The sequence below is a fragment of the Stegostoma tigrinum genome, chromosome 25 (assembly GCF_030684315.1).
Source record: "Stegostoma tigrinum isolate sSteTig4 chromosome 25, sSteTig4.hap1, whole genome shotgun sequence".
Taxonomy (NCBI): Eukaryota; Metazoa; Chordata; class Chondrichthyes; order Orectolobiformes; family Stegostomatidae; genus Stegostoma; species Stegostoma tigrinum.
The window spans coordinates 27,595,724-27,619,674 of NC_081378.1; the positions used below are offsets into that span (position 1 = coordinate 27,595,724).

Here is a 23,951-nt window from a genome sequence, read left to right on the forward strand (position 1 = left end):
TGATTAGATTAAAAATTACATGTTTACCTTTAAATGACTTCTATGCTGGAGGTTCCTGGTTAAGGTCCTGTTATAAATCTGAACAAGAATAGAGTAGGGCAGACGTTCTTTGTGGAAGCAAGGCCCCTTTTGCAGCAGTCATTGTAGTGTGCTTTGATTTACTTTGACAGTGACAGTGAAAGGGAAAGAATGTAAGATAGATGTGGAGTTACAGTGATAATGGGAACTGCAGATGCTGGAGAATCCAAGATAACAAAGTGTGAAGCTGGATGAACACAGCAGGCCAAGCAGCATCTCAGGAGCGCAAAAGCTGACGTTTCGGGCCTAGGCCCTTCATCAGAGAGGGGGATGGGGAGAGGGAACTGGAATAAATAGGGAGAGAGGGGGAGGCGGACCGAAGATGGAGAGAAAAGAAGATAGGTAGAGAGGAGAGTATAGGTGCGGAGGTAGGGAGTTACGGTGCCTGGATATAAGGGACATAGGGTGCCAGGTAATTAGATGAGTGCTTAGGGTAGATTGGGGAAGAGAGGGATATCAGGTCAGGTAGGTGAGAAAATAATGCTGAGTGTGGGGCCAGTCAGGCCAGTAAGTTAGTTGGGGAAGAGGCAGGACATTGTCAGGTCTACTTAAGAGGGTGTGTCAAGTCAAGGAGAGAGGATGTTGGATCAGTAGAGTTTGGGTTGTCGTGTTGGTGTTGGCAGGTTGGAGGTTGGGTGTTGGCTCTGGGATGGGTGTAGATGTCTGGTCATAAGTGGATATCAGATCCAGTAGGGTGAAAGGGTGCAAGGTTAGTGGTGGTGGTTAAGTATCAGATAGAACATAGAACATAGAACAGTACAGCACAGAACAGGCCCTTCAGCCCACAATGTTGTGCTGACCATTGATCCTCATGTATGCACCCTCAAATTTCTGTGACCATATGCATGTTCAGCAGTCTCTTAAATGTCCCCAATGACCTTGCTTCCACAACTGCTGCTGGCAACGCATTCCATGCTCCCACAACTCTCTGCGTAAAGAACCTGCCTCTGACATCCCCTCTATACTTTCCTCCAACCAGCTTAAAACTATGACCCCTCGTGCTAGCCATTTCTGCCCTGGGAAATAGTCTCTGGCTATCAACTCTATCTAAGCCTCTCATTATCTTGTATACCTCAATTAGGTCCCCTCTCCTCCTCCTTTTCTCCAATGAAAAGAGACCGAGCTCAGTCAACCTCTCTTCATAAGATAAGCCCTCCAGTCCAGGCAGCATCCTGGTAAACCTCCTCTGAACCCTCTCCAAAGCATCCACATCTTTCCTATAATAGGGCGCCCAGAACTGGATGCAGTATTCCAAGTGCGGTCTAACCAAAGTTTTATAGAGCTGCAACAAGATCTCACGACTCTTAAACTCAATCCCCCTGTTAATGAAAGCCAAAACACCATATGCTTTCTTAACAACCCTGTCCACTTGGGTGGCCATTTTAAGGGATCTATGTATCTGCACACCAAGATCCCTCTGTTCCTCCACGCTGCCAAGAATCCTATCCTTAATCCTGTACTCAGCTTTCAAATTCGACCTTCCAAAATGCATCACCTCGCATTTATCCAGGTTGAACTCCATCTGCCACCTCTCAGCCCATCTCTGCATCCTGTCAATGTCCCGCTGCAGCCTACAACAGCCCTCTACACTGTCAACGACGCCTCCGACCTTTGTGTCGTCTGCAAACTTGCTGACCCATCCTTCAATCCCCTCGTCCAAGTCATTAATAAAAATTACAAACAGTAGAGGCCCAAGGACAGAGCCCTGTGGAACTCCACTCACCACTGACTTCCAGGCAGAATATTTTCCTTCTACAACCACTCGCTGTCTTCTGTTGGCCAGCCAATTCTGTATCCAAGCAGCTAAGTTCCCCTGTATCCCATTCCTCCTGACCTTCTGAATGAGCCTACCATGGGGAACCTTATCAAATGCCTTACTGAAGTCCATATACACCACATCCACAGCTCGACCCTCATCAACTTTTCTAGATCTGGAAGACAAGTATAATCAGGGTATCTGTTTAATAGTTGTGCAGGAGAAACAGTAGGTTTTAATCATTTAACACTCCTTGAGTACACATTAAGCATAACTGAGTCAGATGCGTAAAAGATTCTGACTTTAAGGGGCTTTTTTGATGCAGAGGAATGCATGTTTCAATTTACCAGGCAATCCCCACAGAGTCTGCTGCATTGGTGTTTCTGCACTGTCCCACTATGTAACTCCAGACCATATGGGCCCCAACTACCTGGTCATTGGAATATCTGGGTTGTTATGTTTATTACTGTTTCCAAGAGACAGAAACTCCACCCGTGTACTTCCTCTTCCTTAAAATATCTCCAATTGCATTGCTGTGACTAAACATTGCATCAGTTGCTATGGTTCACGTTGTAACTTATGCTAAACCAAAAGAAATCCAAGCAAATTTCACAACAGTTTGGTCATGGTAGAAGTTAGCAATAAATCTGTCTGAATGGACAAGATGTAATTGCTTACTTTTTTGAGATGTATGGAAATCTCCCAAGTTATCATGTGACTCAGGTTTAACATGAGAAGATGAGACTGGATTACCATTTCCTGTACCACTCACTTTTGGGATGTCCTAAAATCACGAAAAATGCCATCCTTTAGATAATTTATTGATGGTTGGGTACCTAGGTAAGCAGTGGGAAGAAGATATAATCTAATTTTGCTAACCATTTCTATTCATTCTGGGCTTAGTTAAGGGATGTGTCATGATCCAATGGAGTGTATTACGATCCTGGTAAATATGGATTGTCAAATTTTAACTCCCATCATCTGATGATTGATATACCCCAATACCTTTCATGGATTACAATATTTTTTAATCGAACAAACATTGATTCAAAACGGCTGCTATGATAATCTGACCACGGAGTAAGGCAAGTCCAGGAAACAAATACAGAATAGGCAACATCATCTATTCTGAAATAACATTTAGTCTAAAGACATTGAAACTGGACAACTGAGTCAGCATCAAGAGACCCGCTGCTCCTGTTTTAATTTGTACTTCTATGATAAGTGTGCATTCTAGTCATTAAGGATTTTCTGCATTGAAAGACAAATGAGACACACCTTGAAAGACAGAAAGGAATCATATTTCAGCAGCTGTTCTTCAGCAGCATAAATTTGCAAAGAAACAAGAGCTGAAAGTCTGCCCCTGTTTCCTGCAATTCTCCGTCAATGTCCAGTTACAAACCAAATTGATAACATAACCATTCACTGACAACTCAAGGATATCTTCTACATTTTGTGACTGCTGAGAGTATGAGTCAACAATTAAAAAACTGTGGTCTCAGGTCAAAGATCTAACACCTCAAGGTGTAAATTGCCCAGCCTATTTTCTTCCTTCTGTACCAGGCACACTCTCCATCATTAAATCTTATGCAGAGTTTGTTGGTGTGTATTTGGTGTCATGTTTTATGATTTTTCTCAAAATTAGGAAATAATAAAGTTCCTCCTTTTTCCATACAATTGCCTCTTAATTTTGCCTGGGGCTCCATTATACTTTATGTGTGAAAGCCACGTACTAAAAAGAAATAAAAATATATGTAGAAATGTCTGAGCACATTCATTGACATATAATTCCCTCAATTTTTATTTCATCTCTTAAAAGTGATTACCGTATGTTCCAAGGGACCTGGCATCCCTCACACAAAAGACCATTCTTCATGTATGTTCTGGAAGAGTGTATCTCAGCAAATTATTCAAGCAAAGATGCTTCACACGAGTTTAACTCTGTCCTCCTGATGTTCTTCATAGGGTATTGTTCTTTCTAGGTCTTTCCAAATCTAGCTCAGAGACTCGAAGTGAACACATAAATTTGCTGATTTGAGCATCTCCCACCACAGTTCTGGCAGCAGAGAAAATTAGCATTGCTGATATCAACACATCAGTGTACACATAGATGCAGGAGCCAGTGTCACTGACAACCATGGAACACGTCAACCTTCACCTAAAGTTCCCACTCTCCCAATTCATTTTGCTCCCTAGCTCCTCCCTGCTCGAATCACCCCCCACACCACAAACTCATTGTTTCACTTGTATTGCCTTCCCACATATGGTACCCCACTCACTTGTTTTCTACTTCCTAGTTGCTCCCCTCCTAACACTCCCATTACCTTACTCCCATTCTCTGCCTTGCTCTGCACCTCCCGGGTATGGCGAATAATGAGAGAGCACAGCATTCAGTGGGAGGAAAAATAGTGAGAGACCAGGAGTAGGACAGAGTGGAGCAGCAAACAAATTGCAATCCCAGAATTTGAATTTATTTAGAATATTTGCAAAACACTCATTTTATTATTCCTACTTATTACTGCTTTCTGTTTTTGTTTCTTACTCCTACACTTCGATGTAGGCACTTCACTGCTGTGTCATAGCCAAAGGCATCTAGGGCAGTGCGTCTACATGAGCAGTTATTGTGTCCCCTGCATTTATGGTGACAGCCACTCGAACTGATTAATTATGGGACTGAGCCTTGGCCTTACCTTGTCACTGCTTTACAGTACAGGTATCATACCATCCAGTGCCACAGGGAGCTCATGAGGCACGCTTCACAATCTTAACGAATAAATTCTGACGGTATAGGATTTTTCTTTAAAGAACCTAAAGTTGATAAGGCAAAATCTATATCATATTTAATGAGAGGGTACAAAAAGACAAAAGATCAGTTAGGTTGCACTATCAGGCTTCAGCTTATAACATAATAAAATGTGAGGCTGGATGAACACAGCAGGCCAAGCAGCATCTCAGGAGCACAAAAGCTGATGTTTCGGGCCTAGACCCTTCATCAGAGAGGGGGATGGGGGGAGGGAACTGGAATAAATAGGGAGAGAGGGGGAGGCGGACCGAAGATGGAGAGTAAAGAAGATAGGTGGAGAAGGTGTGGGTGGGGAGGTAGGGAGGGGATAGGTCAGTCCAGGGAAGACGGACAGGTCAAGGAGGTGGGATGAGGTTAGTAGGTAGCTGGGGGTGCGGCTTGGGGTGGGAGGAAGGGATGGGTGAGAGGAAGAACCGGTTAGGGAGGCAGAGACAGGTTGGACTGGTTTTGGGATGCAGTGGGTGGGGGGGAAGAGCTGGGCTGGTTGTGTGGTGCAGTGGGGGGAGGGGATGAACTGGGCTGGTTTAGGGATGCAGTGGGGGAAGGGGAGATTTTGAAACTGGTGAAGTCCACATTGATACCATATGGCTGCAGGGTTCCCAGGCGGAATATGAGTTGCTGTTCCTGCAACCTTCGGGTGGCATCATTATCTCTTCAGCTTATAACATATAGTTATAGCAGGCTACTGGATAATCTTACAAGACAAGAAATTCAGAAAAAAAATTCACGTCCCACAATGGTAACTTTGAAATTTGTGTTCAGTATATTGTGGACTTGACATTAGTAAGTGATGATAAGGTTGTCAGATCATATAAACACTAATTCACCGATTCAAGGAATGATATCTCACGTAATTACCTGGGTCTGGCCTAAAGGTTAGTCGACATAGACATTGTTTCAGGGAGGCAAGGATACAAAAGATGTCCATGACCAAGAGTACACTCTGGTATCACCTACTGATCAAGTTGTCCCATTAACTATAGATTCCATAAGGAATACAAACTTGAAGGAGGGTCAAGTCAAACCAATATCAAACAGGTATGCAAAGTAATCTACAAACAAGTTTAATCAATCTTGCTCATATCTTACAACATGCTGCTCTTACTAAATATAAGTGATGGCTCTCATGAAGCCTTGAAGGATACAGTCTAAATGAGGAGTGTCAATGGTTATAAGATGCTTTTTAATTGTTTCAATCAGAGCAAGAAATATAAATGCAATCCAGAGTTGAACGAAACTTTGCTACAAACAAGCTACCCATTTCAGTTCAATATGTCTTATCGTGGAAGCTGTTGAAACCTAGTCAAATAAATTTTGGAATTAATAATCAACCTATTAACAGTACTGGTAGACTGCAATTACCTAGAAAGCAGTTTAATTTTCACACAATTGGTAATCCTGCACATCTATTACTGTTTTAAACAGCTGCTTTAGAAAAAAGCCACTCAGTAGTTTCTTCATTTCTTTATTTTTTACTCCCCTTTCAGAATGCTTCTATAATTGATTGCATACAATTTGCTGTCTGCCTTGAAAGTAATTCCTGTTTTGAAACATTTAAGAGGGATACATTTTCCTATAATACTTTTCTAAGGATACCAAAAGAAACTACAGATTGGATTTTTGTCATGGTGATGGTAGATGCAAGCATAGCAATCTAATTCAAACAGTACCAAAGTGGAACTGGGAACAGATTTGTTGCATTTTGCCAAAAGTGTTCGCCAAAAAAAACAACTTGAATGCAGGAAATTGGTATCGGTAGTTACTGTAACAAGTGTGATTTCTGATTATATCTGAATTCTCTTTTTTCCTGGAGAACAATTGTCCACGCCAACTGCACACAAGAGATCAGAGCTTTTACAGAAAACATGGCATTATATCAGTGGACCGACATATTGAGGTTAATTGCCAGTGGATTTTTGCATGAATGGCAAATATTATTCATCTCACTTACAGGTTTCATCATGTTGTTTTTTACTGATCTTTAATTAGGGAGACGTTGACACCTGATTCAATTCAAATGTATTGTTCTGGCCTAGCAAAATATACATCAAATTCAAAATGTAGAAACTTTGGCTTGATGGAAACTTTTCAACAAAATTTGCAATGATATTTTGACCATTTCCACAGGACAAGACACATTCACCTGCTGATTTTCTTTGTTCAGCTAAGAAAGCAAGCGGGCATCTGATTTCCAAGGTCCTGCCAATGATATGAGCAACATTTGTCAGTCACCCTGTTTGTAGTTATTCCTTGTAAGGTACATTCTCGTTTACACTGGGTGCAGTTTTATTCAGAACAATGCCATGTCATTCTGTAGAACAGAGCATTGAGACTTCTACATGGTAGAGCAACAAACTGCATATTCCAGCTTGTCATGAAAAAGACTGTCTTGAAGAGGTCTGTATTAAGATTAATTGTGCAGCCAACATCCAAAACAGTGATCTCCTGTATAAGGTACTGCAGGCCTGTAGCAGCATGCAAATTCCATGCTTCGATTGAAAGGAGTTGCACATTCCTCTTCTGAGTGTTTTTTTTACATGAAAACATGTCCAACCCATAGCACCACAACCTCCACAACAGGTACTGCAAGAAGACTGGTTGTACAAAGTGCAACTGACTCGAAACTAGAAATTCAGGTGGGGTCATGTGCATTGGAATCAAGTAGTTTGGCAGCATACTACGTAACACATGAAAAGTCATCGACTTAAAATGGTAACTTTGTTTCTCTCACCATAAATACTGTCTGACCTGCCAAATATTTCTATCATTTTCTGTTTTTCTATTAAAAAGTTGCCATTGTCTTATCAGACCATAGGGCTACTCTCTCATTAGACAGAGAAAACTGGTGATGTTTTAACATGAGGGTCACCTGCACATCAGGCAAGGGAAGAGGTTGAGAAGAATCCTTCATGGTAACCTCGGCAGGTGTGGGAATTGAACCCATGCTGTTGGCATCAATCTGCATCTCAACCCAACCCATTTTTATACTAGGTATAACAAGGTGAACTGCTGGATGAACATAGCAGGCCGAGCAGCATTAGAGGAGCAAGAAAGCTGACGTTTCCGGCCTAGACCCTTCTTAAGAAAAAAATGTTTATACTATCTCACTTGGTTCAGTCTGGATTAGGCAAGGAAGAGAATCCAGTCTCCCAGCTGGCCAAGGAGGGGTCTGATCAACAGCCTAAATTGAATTAGCTGATCTCTAGCTAGGGAAGCAGAGGAGCTGGTCGCAATTATTGCAGTATGTTTGAATTAAGGACGGGAAAAACCAATACATGCCACCTTTTCATCATTTTCCAATATTCTACTTAAAAGTGAAAAGATGGATGACGTGAGGACAGAATTTTGCTAGGAAGAGTGTTATCTACCAGACAACTGGGATGAGGTGCCAAAAGGATGACATTTTTCTATAGAATTAAAGCACTGCGAATGAATCAATCAACTGAGAATACAGAAATAGAAGACAGCTTGAAATCCATATCACTGGGGTGTGATGAGCCGTTAGTTTTTGCGATCCATGAGCTGAAGATGCTCCTATTGTAATGTTAAGAAGTGGCAGGATTTTGGCCGAGTGATGGTGAAGGAATGTCAGTATATTTCAAGGATAGGGTATGTATAACTTAGATGACAACGTTCAGGAGGTGGTGCTGCCATGCACTGCTATTATTGGTCTAATCCATTGAAGCCACAGGTTTGGGGGGTTAGGTCAAAGAAGCCTTGGCAAATTTTCCATAGTGCATCTTGTAAATGGTACATACTGCAACTGCCTTGTTTGTCATGGTGGTAGTAGTGAGTGAATGTTAAAGGTGAGGAATGGGCTACCAATTAAGTGGCTGCTTTTGTGTTGTATGAGGTTGCGATTCCTCAGTGCTGTTAAAGGCACAATCATCCAGACTGGTAGGCAGCACTTCAATACAGTCCTGACTTGTACTGGTTTTGGAGAGTTTTGAAATGGAACATTCATCACAGCATAGACACACTTGGGTCTGATCTTGTGACAAGTCCAGTTATATAAATTTGGATTTTTTCTGATCAGTTATGACTCCAGCTTATTGCTGATGGGAGATTTGACAACGGTAATGCAATTGAATGTCATGGGGAAATGGTTTGACTCTTTCACGTTGGAGATGGTCATTGCATTGACATTGTGTTCAGTGAGCATTACTTGACATTTTTGGCACAAGCAATGCTGTCGAGAATTTCCTGGATACCTATAAAGCCATTTGTTTTTGCAAGTACTGATAAAATAGTCCAGGAACAGTTGCTGGCATTCCTAAACTCAAAAGCAAAGTTGTCAGTATTTGGTGAGAACACTACCACTTGCAGATTTCCTCTAACCATCACACCACCATGAATTAGATCTACATGATCATTGTTACATGGTCAAGATTCTGGAACTCCCTTCCTCCTTAATCAAGATGACAGCAAAGTAGACAGCATACAGGCTCTTGTGACTGGGCTTGTCCTCTTCGTCTGCATTTTTTTCTTTTTTCCTTCTTCCCTTTCTTTTCCCTCAGACTTACCGGATAAAGGGAGCTCTTTGGCAGGAGGTGGCTTCAATGGGATCCAGATCAGCAGCAGCAGCATCTTCAGAGGCAGCACGCTCGCTTCTGCGTGGAGTGGGCCCATGGCAGCGGCATGGCATGAACTGGGAAGCCCAGAGCGATACTCTGGCAGCAGCATGCTGTAGCAGTGCAGAAGGAAAAGTTGGACTCTGTTTAGGTTATTTTTTAATTTCATTCTAAGTTAATGTGAATGGCACCTATGTGCGGCAATGGTACACACTTTTCACTATTTTATACTGAATACTCGTGCCAATAAGGATATTTCATTTGTAACAGCATTGGAGATGTCCCCACACCCACCCCAGGAACTGCAGTGGTCAAAAAGAAAACTTATCACCAACTTCTCCAGAACAATTAGAGATGGGGAGTAAATGCTAGCCCAGCCATTGACACGCACATCCAATGAATGATTAAAAAATTAGGAGGCATGGGCTCTGAATCCATTTCTTCCTTAGTTTCCTTACCCTGACAATGCTTCCGCCACTTTTACTTTTCTAAATTTAACATAATTTTATGGCATTTTTTAAAATAATTGCATATGTTTACTGAATTACATCTTTTAATGGTTCTACCTGTTATTCACAGACACTTGTTGAAGTCACAAAACAATTTTGATCTGAAATTACATCAAAAATGTTAAAGGGTCACCATAAAATATACCACATGGTGGAGAATAATTCATTATGGGTGGTAGAGTGAAACGAGTGATATTTCATCAGCTGCTTGTTGTGCCACTACCCTGTTACATTCCACTGACTCACAGGATAGCACCTGCCTTGTTCTAATGCCCTAGATGAAAATTTCAGGACAATAATTGTGGTGATGGGCATGTGTGGACTAACAAAAAAACTATTTAGTCCTCATGACTGCAGGGAAGACTATAGGGTTAGAAATGACATTTTATTATTTATTCTTGTTAATGCCAGAGTGGCTGGGCAGGCCAGTACTTATTCTTTTCACAATGGAAATGGATTATAAACACTTTTCAGTATCATAAGTAATATATAACATGTTCGTACGACTGAAAAATCAAAATCTCATTAAAAGTGAATTCATTAATTTTAGTGTAAAGATGTGCCTGATCTCAATCTGGTTCCTGAAAATAAACACATCTATAATGTTAGAAAACAAAGTGTGGAGCTGGATGAACACAGCAGGCCAAGCAGCATCTTAGGAGCACAAAAGCTGACGCTTCATCAGAAATGTTAATTTTTTTGTGATTAGCCATGGTCTTTCTAACCAGTGAAGTTTCCTTATTAAAAACTACATACAACTTTAAGCAGACATGCAATTGGGGTTGAATGCTGTCACTGAAAAACCAATCACATCTAGTATTAAAAACATGCTTGGAAAAGTAGAAGCTCTGGACTCTAACATACATCACAGCATTCACTCCCATACGGGTCTGACATTCAAATTTTGCAATTGTTTCCAAAGTAGCCTGTCCTTGGATCCATCAGAAACCCAGTCTGTAGGACAAATCTTTAGCAGCTCACCAACCTTTCTAGTACCTTACTGAAATAAAATACAAATCCTAAAGTCCTATAAAACAAGAAACAACTGTTCAAGACCAATTCCAGGTGGAAAAAAGTTCTAAAAACAAGGGCTTGAGTCTAATAAAGTATATTTACTTTCAATCGTTAATATCAATGGGATAGCTTGTGACTATTGAAGAGCACCACCTTGTGGCCACACTAAACTACGAGCGTATATAATAAAATGTGAGGCTGGATGAACACAGCAGGCCAAGCAGCATCTCAGGAGCACAAAAGCTGACGTTTCGGGCCTAGACCCTTCATCAGAGAGGATGTCACTTCTCTCTGATGAAGGGTCTAGGCCCGAAACATCAGCTTTTGTGCTCCTGAGACGCTGCTTGGCCTGCTGTGTTCATCCAGCCTCACATTTTATTATCTTGGAATTCTCCAGCTTCTGCAGTTCCCATTATCTCTAAACTACGAGCCTGCCTGAATTTTGGCTACATTCTTAATACGATTCCCTTTAATGGGATTGGGGCAAGAAAAAGTGCATCCTTAAATATCTAATATAACTCTCCTAAAACCTTGAAGAAGTACACTTCCCATGGAAAGGAGTGTTTTTTTCATATCAAATGAATCTTCACAGGGCAGACCAAAATCACCTTTGCAATATATACATCCTGTAATCTGGCTTTGATCTTTCTGCTGCTCCTTCCATAAATATTTCTTCCTTTCCTCCATTATATTGTGCTTGTAAGATATGGACTGCCTCTCAGCAGGCTGCAAAGTCTCGTCAGTTCACCCATTAATATTGTGCAGCTGATGGTAAACAATCTTCTGATTATGTCAGTAACACTCTTTTTAGACCCTTTTAAAATTTATTCCTAACATATGCAATGCTGGAATCTTTACTTCTATTTTTCTAAGAACAGTAACTGAAGAAACTATACCTAGAGACCTTGTACCCTAAGAAGGCGCTATACGTGGCGACTTAAACACTTTTCACTGTATTTATTTAAGTACGTGACAATAAAGCTAATTTCTAATTCTCATTCTTTTTTGACATTAAGTTTCCTTCCTCTCAGTGGACATTCTCTTGTTGTTAGATCTCATTTGTCAAAAAATCTTATCTCTGTTAGGAGTCAGTAATATTGCTCATTGAAAGCAACATTCTCTTCTTCCAAGCCTCTGGTATTGAACATGGAATGGTCATAAAAAAATGGATTCAAATTTCAAAATAACAGCAGGAAAATTTAAAAAGAAAGCTGACATCAGTAATGGTAAATATAAAACTCATGGATTGTTGTTGAAACCCAGCATGTTCACCAATAGGGGCAGCACGGTGGCTCAGTGGTTAGCACTGCAGCCTCACAGTGCCAGGGACCCAGGTTCAATTCCAGCCTCGGGCGACTGTCTGTGTGGAGTTTGTACATTCTCCCCGTGTCTGCGTGGGTTTCCTCCGGGTGCTCCGGTTTCCTCCCACAGTCCAAAGACGTGCAGGCTAAGTGGATTGGCCATGCCAAATTGCCCATAGTGTTCAGGGGTGAGTGGGTTACAGGGGGGTGGGTCTGGATGGGATTCTTCAAGGGGCGGTGTGGACTTGTTGGGCCAAAGGGCCTGTTTCCACACTGTAGGGAATCTAAAAAAAAGAAAAAAATCAGACAGTCTCTTAATACGTCTTTCATTGCATAGGTGCCTTGATCCTCAAGCATTTGCTACTTCAGTGCCTGCAAGCACAGAGGTATCTACAAGGCTTTTTTATTCCTTGTCACACTTAAAACATTATCTAATTGCATTGGTAGACTACGTTCCTTTTTGTCCAAGACAATGGCTTTGAAGAGAGGTATTCTGCCTTAAAGGAATTTTAAATACCTTGAACTTCTTTATCTCCTAATAAAGTATGAAGTGAAGATATTGTCTCATTCTGTACCTTCCCAGGAAATAACAACTGAAGAAAGTATTTTATTGAGCACATACCTCTGCCACACGGGGTTGTTAGCTATTAGGAATCCTCATCTCTTCCGGGAGGCTTTTCCTTGCTTGTTTGAAGTTCTATAATTACAAAGCTTAAAAAAAAACTCTTTATTAAGTGCTTCAGGCTCAATGAGGCGGCTTCAGGGCAATCCACTGTCAAAAACCTGCTCTGACAAATCTACTGTTTTCTCCAGTTGTGACAAATTTAGAACAGCAACTAAGACAATACACAACATGCAATACCCTAAAAAAAAGTCTATTTGCTCCAGCACTCATTATTAATGGATCCTTGAAAACAAATCCAGAATCCGGATCCACAACTTTGTCAAAGACGTGTGCCATTCTTTGTGTGTCATGTTTCCCTGGAGTCCATCAAACAGACTGACAAGGGTAAAAACATTACCTCTGCCCATATTCAGTAGCAGAGTAACGAATGATCTCTGCATAAAGTTAAGGCTGGATCTTCTCAATTAAGTGAACAGAAAACTTCGACTGTGTGAGGTTAAAAGATATTTCCAAGCATTATGTAAAATTGTTGTCCTTGTCCACACTTCATGAACCTGAAGACTGCCTTAAGAAAGATTTACAATTTACAAGTGTGAGCTAAAAATTCTAAATGAGCACATTTATTGTCATCCCCATCCCTGAACCCCACAAAAAGGATGTGCAACACAATACACTATGAGAATTAGGTTTCTAATGAAAGTAAAACCTACAAGTAACTTTTCATAACACTTTAAATTTATTATTAAATAAATTACAATGTGTCATTTCTGAGAAATAAATCTAACTTAGAGCAACATTTTAGATCAAAAGACATTGCCAATAAAACAGGGTAATTTACAGCATCCATTTTTCATTTAGGATTCAGTACAAGTAACTAAACAACTGATCAGATTCACTAATACAAGTAATTTTGTTGGTTCATTATAAATGAAGCAGAAAATATCAAAATGTAACATTTCTTCTCAAAAAGGCAATAGCTCATTATGAATTTCTAATGCATGATCTGGGTGTTGTGGAATGTTCACTTAGTTTTACAGATTAAGGAGTTTAACTGCAGAAACTGGAGGCATCTAAATGAGAAAGATGTGAAAGAAATCCTAAGGTAAATGCAACTCAAGCTTGGGATTTTTAACAAAGTTTGATTTAAAGGTTAACAGCTAGAAAGGAAAGATCGTAAAATAATCAGAGGATTTATTTAGCTAAAGAATTGAAGAAAGACATTTGCAGTTATTCAAGTAAATGTTAAATAATTCCTAAACTTTCTCAAAATCAAAAAGCTTTGGAATTAAAAAGGTAGTTACCAACCATTTTTACACGAGAACAAGCAGTGACAAACCCTATGGAACAAGCCATAGACATGGGTACCTCTTGGTTTCAAGTCTGTCCCTGCAAATTCAATCGGGGCACACCCTGCAGGCAATATCAGGTAGTGTTTGACAAACCAGTTAAGAGACAGTACCAGTTTTGGGTCTTGCATAGCTCGTAGCACCCCTGAACTTGAGAGCTAAAACTAGACCTACACCTGAAACTGTGTCAATTGACCATGATGCAGCAATAATCCTCAGTAGTGAGACAGTTTACTTTAGTGCTGTTGCAGTTCTTAACTTAATTAGTTTGGTTGAAGTTTGAAAGTTTAATTTCTATCGACATTGCTTTCTTCACTTTCTTTTACCAGATATAAACCGACTATTTTTTGACTCAATGTCGTCAAAGCAAAAATTAGTCTTTGGGTCCATTTCTTTGGGGATGCTTCTTGGAATCGGTTAAGTGTTCATCAGTGGTAACCCACTGACCCTGCTCATTTTTAACAAGAACACCTAAGTAGTGAACACCATCTCCACTACTGCGCTTTGGAATGGTTTGACCCATAATACTTTCCAGCATCTTGCTATTCGACAGACTTATACAGTACAGTTGAAAGTCATTTATCACATCTTTAGTGTAATATTTGAGAATTTCCTCCTTTGGAATCAAGGGAACACATTCTTCTTTGTGACCATGTTTCCAATGGTACTTCTGACAAACTTTACTGCAGTAATATGTAAGCCGACAGCGTTCACAAGAGCGAAAGTGACAGTCCAAATCTTCCAATTCATTACAATTAGGAGAAGAGCATATAGTCGGGAATGTTTCTGGCAATTTGGTTTCAATATCAGATATTGTGGATATGTACCTTGTTTTAGGATTATAATGCACGTAAGGGTTTTTCTTGTATTCTTCAGGATTCTCCACTGCCAGCATGGCTTTTTTAGCAACAAGCACTCCTGCCATTTCATATTCATTTTCCTGTGACAAGTACCAGATAATCTGGGAAAAGGAGGACCTGTCCCAGGTTTGCTTACAAATTGGAATGTGATAATGCTCTGCCAGGACCAGCCATGCTTTAACAAGCAACCCAAGGTTCAACCTTTGATCAGACATTTTCCAAGCTACTTCCATGCAGTTAAAGATCTGCAATTGGCAAAGATATTTTATATCATCTTCATCGCACAAAACAAGGCAATTATAAAGTATTTTCAAGCATTCCTGCCAGATGAAATAGCGTAAATGAGTAATTTCACCATCAAAAACAAGCATGATGCCAATATTTGAAACAATTCTGTATCGTTTATCCCACATTCGTCTGACACAAGGCATGTAACAAGATATTCGACGCAAGAAGTCTAAAGCCTGAAAAAATGTAGAATGAGAGTGAATCGACTTCATGCTACCTTCAGCAAAGCATTCATCCACCAGCTCAGACCATGCAATTTCAGCAAAGCGCTGCAAGAAAACATGTGCTTCTGGGGGACAGTCTTCAGCTCCATTAATAGAGATTTTCTCAAACAAATCTGACATGATCATTTGTAGTTCTGACTGGGCCTCATAGGTGTCTTGTAAAATGAGTCTCATTATCCGTTTAATTAAATTGTCAGTAGAGTCTCCAATCAGCATCTAAAAGATATCACAAACATACAGCTTTAAAAACAAAAATATTAAATCTGAGAACATCAGTAAGGTAAAGGGAGAAAAATAACTGTTTCCAATCAATTTTTCTGCCCTAGTGAAAATGTACATCATGTGTCTTTTTAGCACCTGATTGCTAAGAACCTCGAGGTTCTAAAGATTTTTTTGTAGGACAACATCTGGTTTCTCATCATGTAACAGCACAATGCAACAACTGAGTTACATTTTTCATAAATTTAAAAACATCCACAAAATTCACATTCTCAAACCAGGGATAACAGACCTCTAAGCATACTTAGGAATTTACCAGGGGTTTGTAAATTAGTTGAGTGTAAGTGAATGAGCAGTGGCTAGACGAAAGCTTATTGCAAGCGAGGGGGCAAGGGGGAAGTGCAGCGCCATTTCTGCAACAGCTCAGAGGGACACCCATACAAAGGATCGCTGGGATTGGCAGAAAAATACCAGGCAAATCCACTGATAACACGATTGATGGTGGATGCTACTTAGGTTCAACCTTGTTCAAGGATAGCAAAGATTTTGTTTTTAAAAATTCAGTACAGGTACTCTGTACTACTAAAATTCAAAGAAAAGGCACCAAATTATGTTTCCCAAAGTATCATAAATACTGCAGAACTGTGCGTGGACCGGGTTTGATTTGAAAATGAACAAACAACACAAGCTGCAAGAAACAAAGTGGTACTGAAAAGCAGAGAAGTTGAATTTATATGTAAACTTGGTAAGACCACAAGTATCAGGCCAGGTTCTGCTCCTCCTCTTACAAAGAAAATACAAAGGCACTGGAGAAGATATAAAAATACTTGCAATGAACAGAACTGAGCAATTCCAACTATCAGGAAAGACTGCATATGCTGGATTCCTTTTTCCTAGGAGATAATGATTGAGGTGTGATCTAATACAGTGGTGTGCTTTAAATTTCTGGATATATTTTGGATGTTCAGATGTTGCTATTTATGATTGAGACTAAAACAGTATTTTAAGGTAATAAACCTAATAGGAAATACAGAGAAACATAGTTACGCAAAGGTAGGGAACTCGTAATCACAAATAATTGAAGCAAATTATTTAGCTGTTTTAAAAAGAAAGCTAGATAAGGACACGAAGGAGAGAGGAACAGAAATATGTGTTTCATGGATGAGACAAAATAAAGTGACAGGGTCATATGGAGCATAAACACAGCCATGAACAAATTCTGTTTAAGAACTATCTCTGTGCTATAAATACTTTGCAATTTTATGTAACAAGCTGTAAACCATGTACAAAGTATCTATACTGACTATTCATTAAAAGGAGAAAGAGGGAAGGCTTGCTTGGTACATATATTTTCTATTCAACCTGCTCAGGCATTTTGTTCCACACCTCTGAAGCAGGTGGGGCTTGAACCTGGGTGTCCTGGCTCAGAGGGAGGGACAATACCACTGTGCAGAAGCACTCTTTTGAAGACTTTGTTTTATAACAGGTTCCAGATCACTTTTGCAGTGCAGTCACTGCCGTGGTGTACTTATTCATGGAAAGTGTTATTGTCTAGAGCAGTAACAGTGTTCTCTGTCAATGGTACTAAATGTACCTGGGCACGTCAGACAGGGAAAGCTGTTCGAATCAGATACTGAGAACAGGCCGCTCCTACTGAACCAGCTCTGGTTTCGTGTCACAGCAGGCCCGGGCTACTCACCTCCAGCTGCTGTTTGTAAGGGACTCCACTCCCTCTCCGGAGTAGAGCCGGCTTCTTTCCAGCGACCGCCATCATCTTCCCCGGAGGTGGAGCCTGAGACCTGCAGCACCGAGGCCTCCAGGTCCTGCTGCCCCCTTCAGGACGAGAGGAACAGTCACACGGCCAGCTCACTCTGCAAACAGTCAGCACCTATTCCCAAACTAACCAAACGCTGCAGATACCAGACTCTGTGATAAAGAAAAAAAGTGCTGAAAACAATTCTGAGGAAAGGTCAACCGTTAATTTTCACCGACTGAACATTTCTTATATTTTCTGTTTACATTGCAATTGTCCACACCATCGTTTACCACACCAAGGAAAAGTAAGCTATGTCTTTACAAGAGTGAAGTCCCGAAGTAGTAAAAACTTACTTTAAACATATCCCCTGTACAATTTCGAATCATTACAATGATTGATTTTGATTTCCTCTAATCCATTCCCTTCTAGTTTTAATCTCTGCTTCTTTCCTTTCTAAAGGCAGTACTTAGTTTTAGTTCCACGGTCACCAATACATCAGTTATAACAGGGTCAGTATTAGAGCAAAGGGCAGTTTTATCTTCTAATCAAACAAAAGCAAATACTGCAGAAACTGGTAATGTGAGCTATAAGTGTTTCAAACACATGGTCTTACAAGCTTATGAAACAAAGATTCTTTATTCCACGGCCCAATGTTTATGAATTTAATGGAAAAACTTAACTCCAAGAAACAAGCTACTTCCAGTGGAATTTCATGATCAGTGTTCCAGATTGTCTGGGACACTTGAGGGTGTAACTCCTGATCAGTTATCAGCTCGATAGCAATGTTCAGTTGGCAGAACCCCAATTTCCCATGACCACATGGACCAGATTACTTCGTCTTCCCAACAGAAAATAGATCTACCTCGCCTTGTTGCATCTCCAACTTGAGGGCAAAGGTCAAGGCAATCTGACTAGGTCTCCCAGTGTTGCTTTCTTGATTCACTGCCAGCTCATGGTTCTTTAACCCACATCAATGACTTCAGATTGCCAGATTTGTGACTTGGGTACCTTGGCGCTGTGAATCTCCAGCTGTAGATTTCTGCTGCTGCTCCTGTTGTCTCCTCATTCAGGTTTCTGATCTCCCAAGTGTCCCTAACTCACGCTGTGGGCTCCAGTTTCCAATGCATCCAGCCAAAAACATGAGCTGGGCTGAATGAAATCAATAGGTATCTTCTTGACTAATTAAAGTTGCTTTTCCTTTTTCAAGATGAGTAGCTGAGATGCACCCACATGTGACTCTGTGCCACAGGATTGGGATGGTCAGAAGTCCAATGGTGAAGCATTGCCAATTTGCTACTTGGCTTCTGCAGAGAATTGGGCTGTGGATGTTACCATTTGCTTAAGGCATGGATATGCATCAGCCATGGTCTTCTCTAAAGTGGAAATGGTGGGTTACTGTTCACAGTCAGTCTTCTGAGAGCCTCGGTGCTTCCCGTTTCCCTTGCTTGGACTGTTTCTTTTCTCATGGAGGAGGAATTAAGTTGCACTAGTTGGGCCAGTCTCATTTGCCCAAACCTGTTACAATTCAAGCTTGTCCTTTGAGTATCTCTTGAATGTGCTCTGCCACAAGGCATACTGTGGAGATAAGACAGTAAGGACTGGATCTGTTGTAAAGCAATCTGATCCATGTACCTCTTCACCCTGAGGTCTACATCCCCAACCATGCTGACTGTCACCTCACTTCTTTCCTTGTCTACAGTGTCCAGTCTTCCCGGATGATGTAATCAAGTGTTCCAAAGAAAGACAGTCAAATTCACTACTGCTAAGTCTCTCAACTTCATTGTCAACACTTTAGCAGGACAGCTTTTCAGCTGCATTGGTTTGATGGAGGAATTCAGAAAGATGATGTGGTTAAACAACTTCAATTCCACAGATACAGAGACCAGATCCTCTCGTTTTGTACTCCTGAACCCTTTGTTCAGCTATGGCAGGCTAATGCTGTTCCTAAGGATCCATGCTAGCCCTCAAAGATCTACTGCTGACTTCTTTGTATATCCATTCCTCTCACTAATGTTTCCAGTGAACCTTCCACACAGAAGCCTCATCATAAACACCAACTGCTCCTTCATGTTGAGGCCCCAGAAGTCATGACCAGATACACATTCTTGATCCAGTCATCAGCCACTAGATGGGTGGGTGTCTCTGGTCTTCCCTAAAATCTGTCCAGCTTGGCATGCAGAATAGCTGCATTGGGATCCAGCTTTGGTCCTCTGCTTAGTTGAAAGATGGCACACAGGAAGCTGCTTCCTGGCCACTACTTTAATTTTCAGCTTCATCCTGCAAAAGCCTCGGAACTTGCTAGAGCTGCAGCTACTTAGGGCTCCCTTGCTGACAGGGCGAGTTCCAGTTCTCTCACACTCCACTGCAGCTCAGTTAGGCACCTCACCATTTCATCCACCATAACTTAATGCCTGTGTTGTACCCGAGAAGCTGTGAATGGTAAAAGCACTGTGAATTCATCAGCAAAGATTTCAACTTCTGACCTTAAATTGGCAGGAAGATTAATGAGGGAGCAACTGGAGATGTGTGGGTACAGGACACGAGCCTGACAAATTCCTACAATGGTGTCACACTGTGAATACAGTGGGATTAATGGCCTCTTTCTGTGCTATGTCTTTTCTAGGATTCTAAGACAATCGGCCTCTAACAAACACAATCATCTTCATTTGTATCAGATGTACCTCTAATGAGTGGGCACGATGCCCCTGATTCCTATTGACTGTGAATTTGCTCTGGCTCCTTGATGTCATAGTCAGTTAAATTCAGTTCTTTTGTGTTTGAATCAAAACTGCAAAGATGTCTGGATTTGAATGGCCCAAAATGAACACAAACTGAGCATCAGCAAGCAGGCTGGTGCAGAGTGAGTACCACTTGATAACACTATCATTGACACATTCCTTAATTTTGCAGATGATTGAGAGGAGACTGATGGAACAGTAATTGGCCAGATTGCATTTGTCCTGATTTTTGTGCAAAGGGAATGCCCAGGCAATTTTCTGCCTTGTTTGATGGATACCGGTCATATAGCCGGGAGAGACCAAACATATTAAGATTGATACAGAGATAGTAGGAAATGCCAATGCTGGAGAATATGAGATAACAAGGTGTAGAGCTGGATGAACACAGCAGGCCAAGCAGCATCAGAGGAGCAGGAAAGTTGATGTTTCGGGTCGAGACTCTTCTTCAGAATTTTTTTTGAAGAATGGTCTCGACCCAAAACGTCAGCTTTCCTGCTTCTCGGATGCTGCATGGCCTGCTGTGTTCATCCAGCTCTACACCTTGTTATCTCATATTAAGATTGATTTTTGTTTTTGCTTTCTGGGCATTACATATAATGTGGGCAGAACTTAAGTGGGAAAATCAGGTGAGACATTTGAGTGCTAGGATCAGAGCCTGCCTGCCTGACCTTTTCTTTCCAATGGGTTTAAATGGAATGAGAAAATCAGAAAGGCTCTGATGCCTCCCTAAATTGCACCTAGCAACGATGTCCACCAGTGTTCAGACCATGTGTTCCAAGGAGAAGTGACAAGGCATTTAAGTAGATAAAGCTGAAAACCTTTCACATGATCCTCAAGCTGCCTCGAGCAAGCTTCCACCTTCACATCGATGTAGGTGGATGACAGATTTCCTAAAAAGTTCCCAGACTGGGTGACCGCTTTGCAGAACACCTCCAGTCTGTGCGCAAGCATGACCCTGACCTTCCCTTAGCCAGTTATTTTAACACAGCATCCTGCTTGCATGCCCACTGTTCTGTCCTTAGCACGCTGCAGTATTCCAGTGAATGACAGGGCAAACTGGAGGAACAACATCTCATCACAGCCTGCTGAGCCTAACATTGAGTTCAACAGTTTCAAATTGTGAACCAACTCCAATTTCTTTCAGTCCTTTCAGCTTTGCTTGTTACATTCTCTGTCACCATGTTCTCTCTCCCCTCTCCCCACCCCAGTGGACTGTTTGTTCTTTCATTGTGTGGATGTTAGACACACCATTGTTCTGCCATTCTCACATTCTGATCACTTAATCTGAACTGTCTATATCTTTTCTCCACTAGCACTCTACAACCTACCATCCCGCACTGTTCTGCCCCAACTGTAACATATATGCTGCCCCTTCCACACTTCACTTCAGCTCTGATAAAGAATCATCTAAATTTGAAATGTTAGCTTGCTCTCTCTCCATGGAGAGGAAGTTCTGAGGAAGGGTCAGCACCCCCCAAACATTAATCTGATTTCTCTTCAGAGATAGTCAGACCTGCTGAACTTTTCCAGCAGCTCCCATTTTTGTCTCTCTCCATGGATGCTGTCTGACCTGCTGTGATCTCCAGCATTTGTTATTTACAATACAGATTCCAGCATCTGCAGTAATTTGCTCCTAATCACCCTCTTTGTTGCCCCTGTAGACAAACCTCCAAGGTCTGATCATTGTAGCTTTGTTAACAATAATCATTGAAACCACACAGGCAGCCCCTGGGGGGTGGCCAGCAAAATCTTGTCTCCATTCTTAGAAAACACTGGTGTCTTGTAAGTACAATTGCCAGCTGAACCGCTTGTGATCCAATCTCTCATGAGTTCAAGGCTTCCCAGTTGAATACTTGGGAAACACTTGTTGCATAAAACCTAACAGCCTACGCACCTACAGCCCAGTTTTGGTAGAATTATAACATCACATTTTGTTCAGTTCTTACTGTAATACGTGATAATTTTATACTGCAATATGAGATGATGGTTCTTGATATCTATTCAATTTTCAGACATATACTTGCACAATCCTTTTTTATACAAATGAATATTAACAGCTAATAGCAAAATATCATTGTTTTAACCAGATACCCCATTCAAAGTATCTAACATGTCACTGTCAAAGTGGCTGATCACTTGAATGCTTTGCTGAAACTGTTGAGAGTTTGGTTTCGCTTTAACATTTCTACTACCTGACAAGGTTGTGTGATTCTGGTGCCCACATCTTATCACTGATGATCAGTTGTCAAGACTACAGGCAGTAGACAAAAAGAGGCCTAGAAGTAGATAAGATAATCACATTTACTTTTCTATGTATATACAAATAATTCTTACCTACCTACCGTTTAACTAGATGCAAGTTGTAAGTGTAATGCTTTCATGCTGGGAAATCTCTGTGGAGCCATGTTTTACTGAATGTGGTGTTGGCAATGCCAAGGGACAGTATTGTAACTTTCAAGCTGCTTTTGGGATTTCTTATCTGCAATTAACTTCAGCAAAAATTGAGAAACAGTGACACACTTTTATGTGAATATTTTACCAGCTATGTTCCACATGTACTTTCGGAAACTGCTGCTTTGTCAGTTCTATCAGTGTCTGACTGTACCAGTTAGAGTATATTGAAATGATCAGAATCGTGAGCATGTAATTTTAGTAGAAGGGAACTTGACCCTCCTCACTGAAGTTGCTTTTGCAATGGCACTGCTTTAGTTCATATTCTCAGTTTGTGTCATCTCCCAGTAGTTATCCTGCTAATTCCAGCACTGTCATCCTGGCAGCAGACTCTCAGGTCTGTGCAAAGCTAGGCCAATGAGCCTGCCACTGGGATAAAAGCTATATTTTGGATTGTAAACAATGACAGCCTTTCACACATCAGCCTGCAGGAATTTAAACTGAAGCAGTTTATAGATAATTTCTAATCAACCAGGTTAGGGATGGTCGTACACACTTCTGGAGCAGGTGAAATTTGAACCCAGGTCTCTTGCCACAGAAGTAGGGAATGCTATCCCAGCACCATAGGGGCAGCACAGTGGCTCAGTGGTTAGCACTGCTGCCTCACTGCACCAGGGACCTGGGTTCAATTCCAGCCTGGGGCAACTGTCTGTATGGAGTTTGCACGTTCTCCCATGTCTCTGTGGATTTCCTCTGGGTACTCCAGTTTCCTCCCACTGTCCAAAGATGGGCAGGCTAGATGAATTGGCCATGCCAAATTGCCCATAGTGTTCAGAGATGTGTAGGTTAGGTGGATTATAGAGGGGTGGGTCTGGGTGGGATGCGTTGAGGTTCAGTGTAGACCGAAAGGCCTGTTTTGCACTCTAGGGATTCTGTAATAAAAGCCACTTAGATTACAATATTGCATTATTACTTGTGCAAATGGGATTGACTGTTGACTCAAGGGTCATGACATAGAAGATAGCCTGCTCTGCCATTCTTCATGATCATAGCTGATCACCCAACTCAATCCTGCTTTCCTCCCATAACCTTTGATCCCATTCACCCTAAGTACTACAATCAGTTGCCTCTTGAATACATTCAATGTTTTGGTATCAACTGCTTCCTGTGGTAATGAATTCCACGGACTCACCACTCTTTGGGTGAAGAAATGTCTCCTCATCTCCATCCTAAATCGTCTACCCTGAATCCTCATGCTGTGACCCCTGGTTCAGGACAAAAGCACCATCAGTAACATCCACCCTGCATCTATCCCGTGCAGTCCTGTTAGAATTTAATAAGTTCCTATGAGATTCTCCCTCATTTGTCTAATCTCTTGCAAAAACAATCCCAACCTAGTCAATCTCTCCTCATACATCAGGCTCGCCTTCCCCAGAATCAGCCTGGCAACCTTCGCTGCACTCCCTGGAGAG

General features: G+C 41.2%; 1 protein-coding gene across 1 annotated transcript; it reads right to left on the bottom strand.

Annotated features, from left to right (window-relative positions):
- Positions 1-13,423: 13,423 nt before the first annotated feature.
- Positions 13,424-22,364, bottom strand: LOC125463201 (uncharacterized). The gene is made up of 3 exons (XM_048554102.2): positions 22,281-22,364; positions 17,294-17,520; positions 13,424-15,591 (listed from the first exon to the last, which is right to left on the bottom strand). The coding sequence occupies exons 2-3, from the start codon at positions 17,366-17,368 to the stop codon at positions 14,377-14,379; spliced, it is 1,290 nt and encodes a 429-aa protein (XP_048410059.2). The 5' UTR covers positions 17,369-17,520; positions 22,281-22,364; the 3' UTR covers positions 13,424-14,376.
- Between the last annotated feature and the right edge of the window lie 1,587 nt (positions 22,365-23,951).

Bases quoted from the DNA above. Each gene is read 5' to 3' on its own strand.
- LOC125463201 (XM_048554102.2), bottom strand. From the start codon at position 17,368: ATGATGGCGGTCGCTGGAAAGAAGCCGGCTCTACTCCGGAGAGGGAGT. The intron at 15,592-17,293 runs GTGAGTAGCCCG...GATATCTTTTAG, and splicing joins CTTACAAACAGCAGCTGGAG to ATGCTGATTGGAGACTCTAC.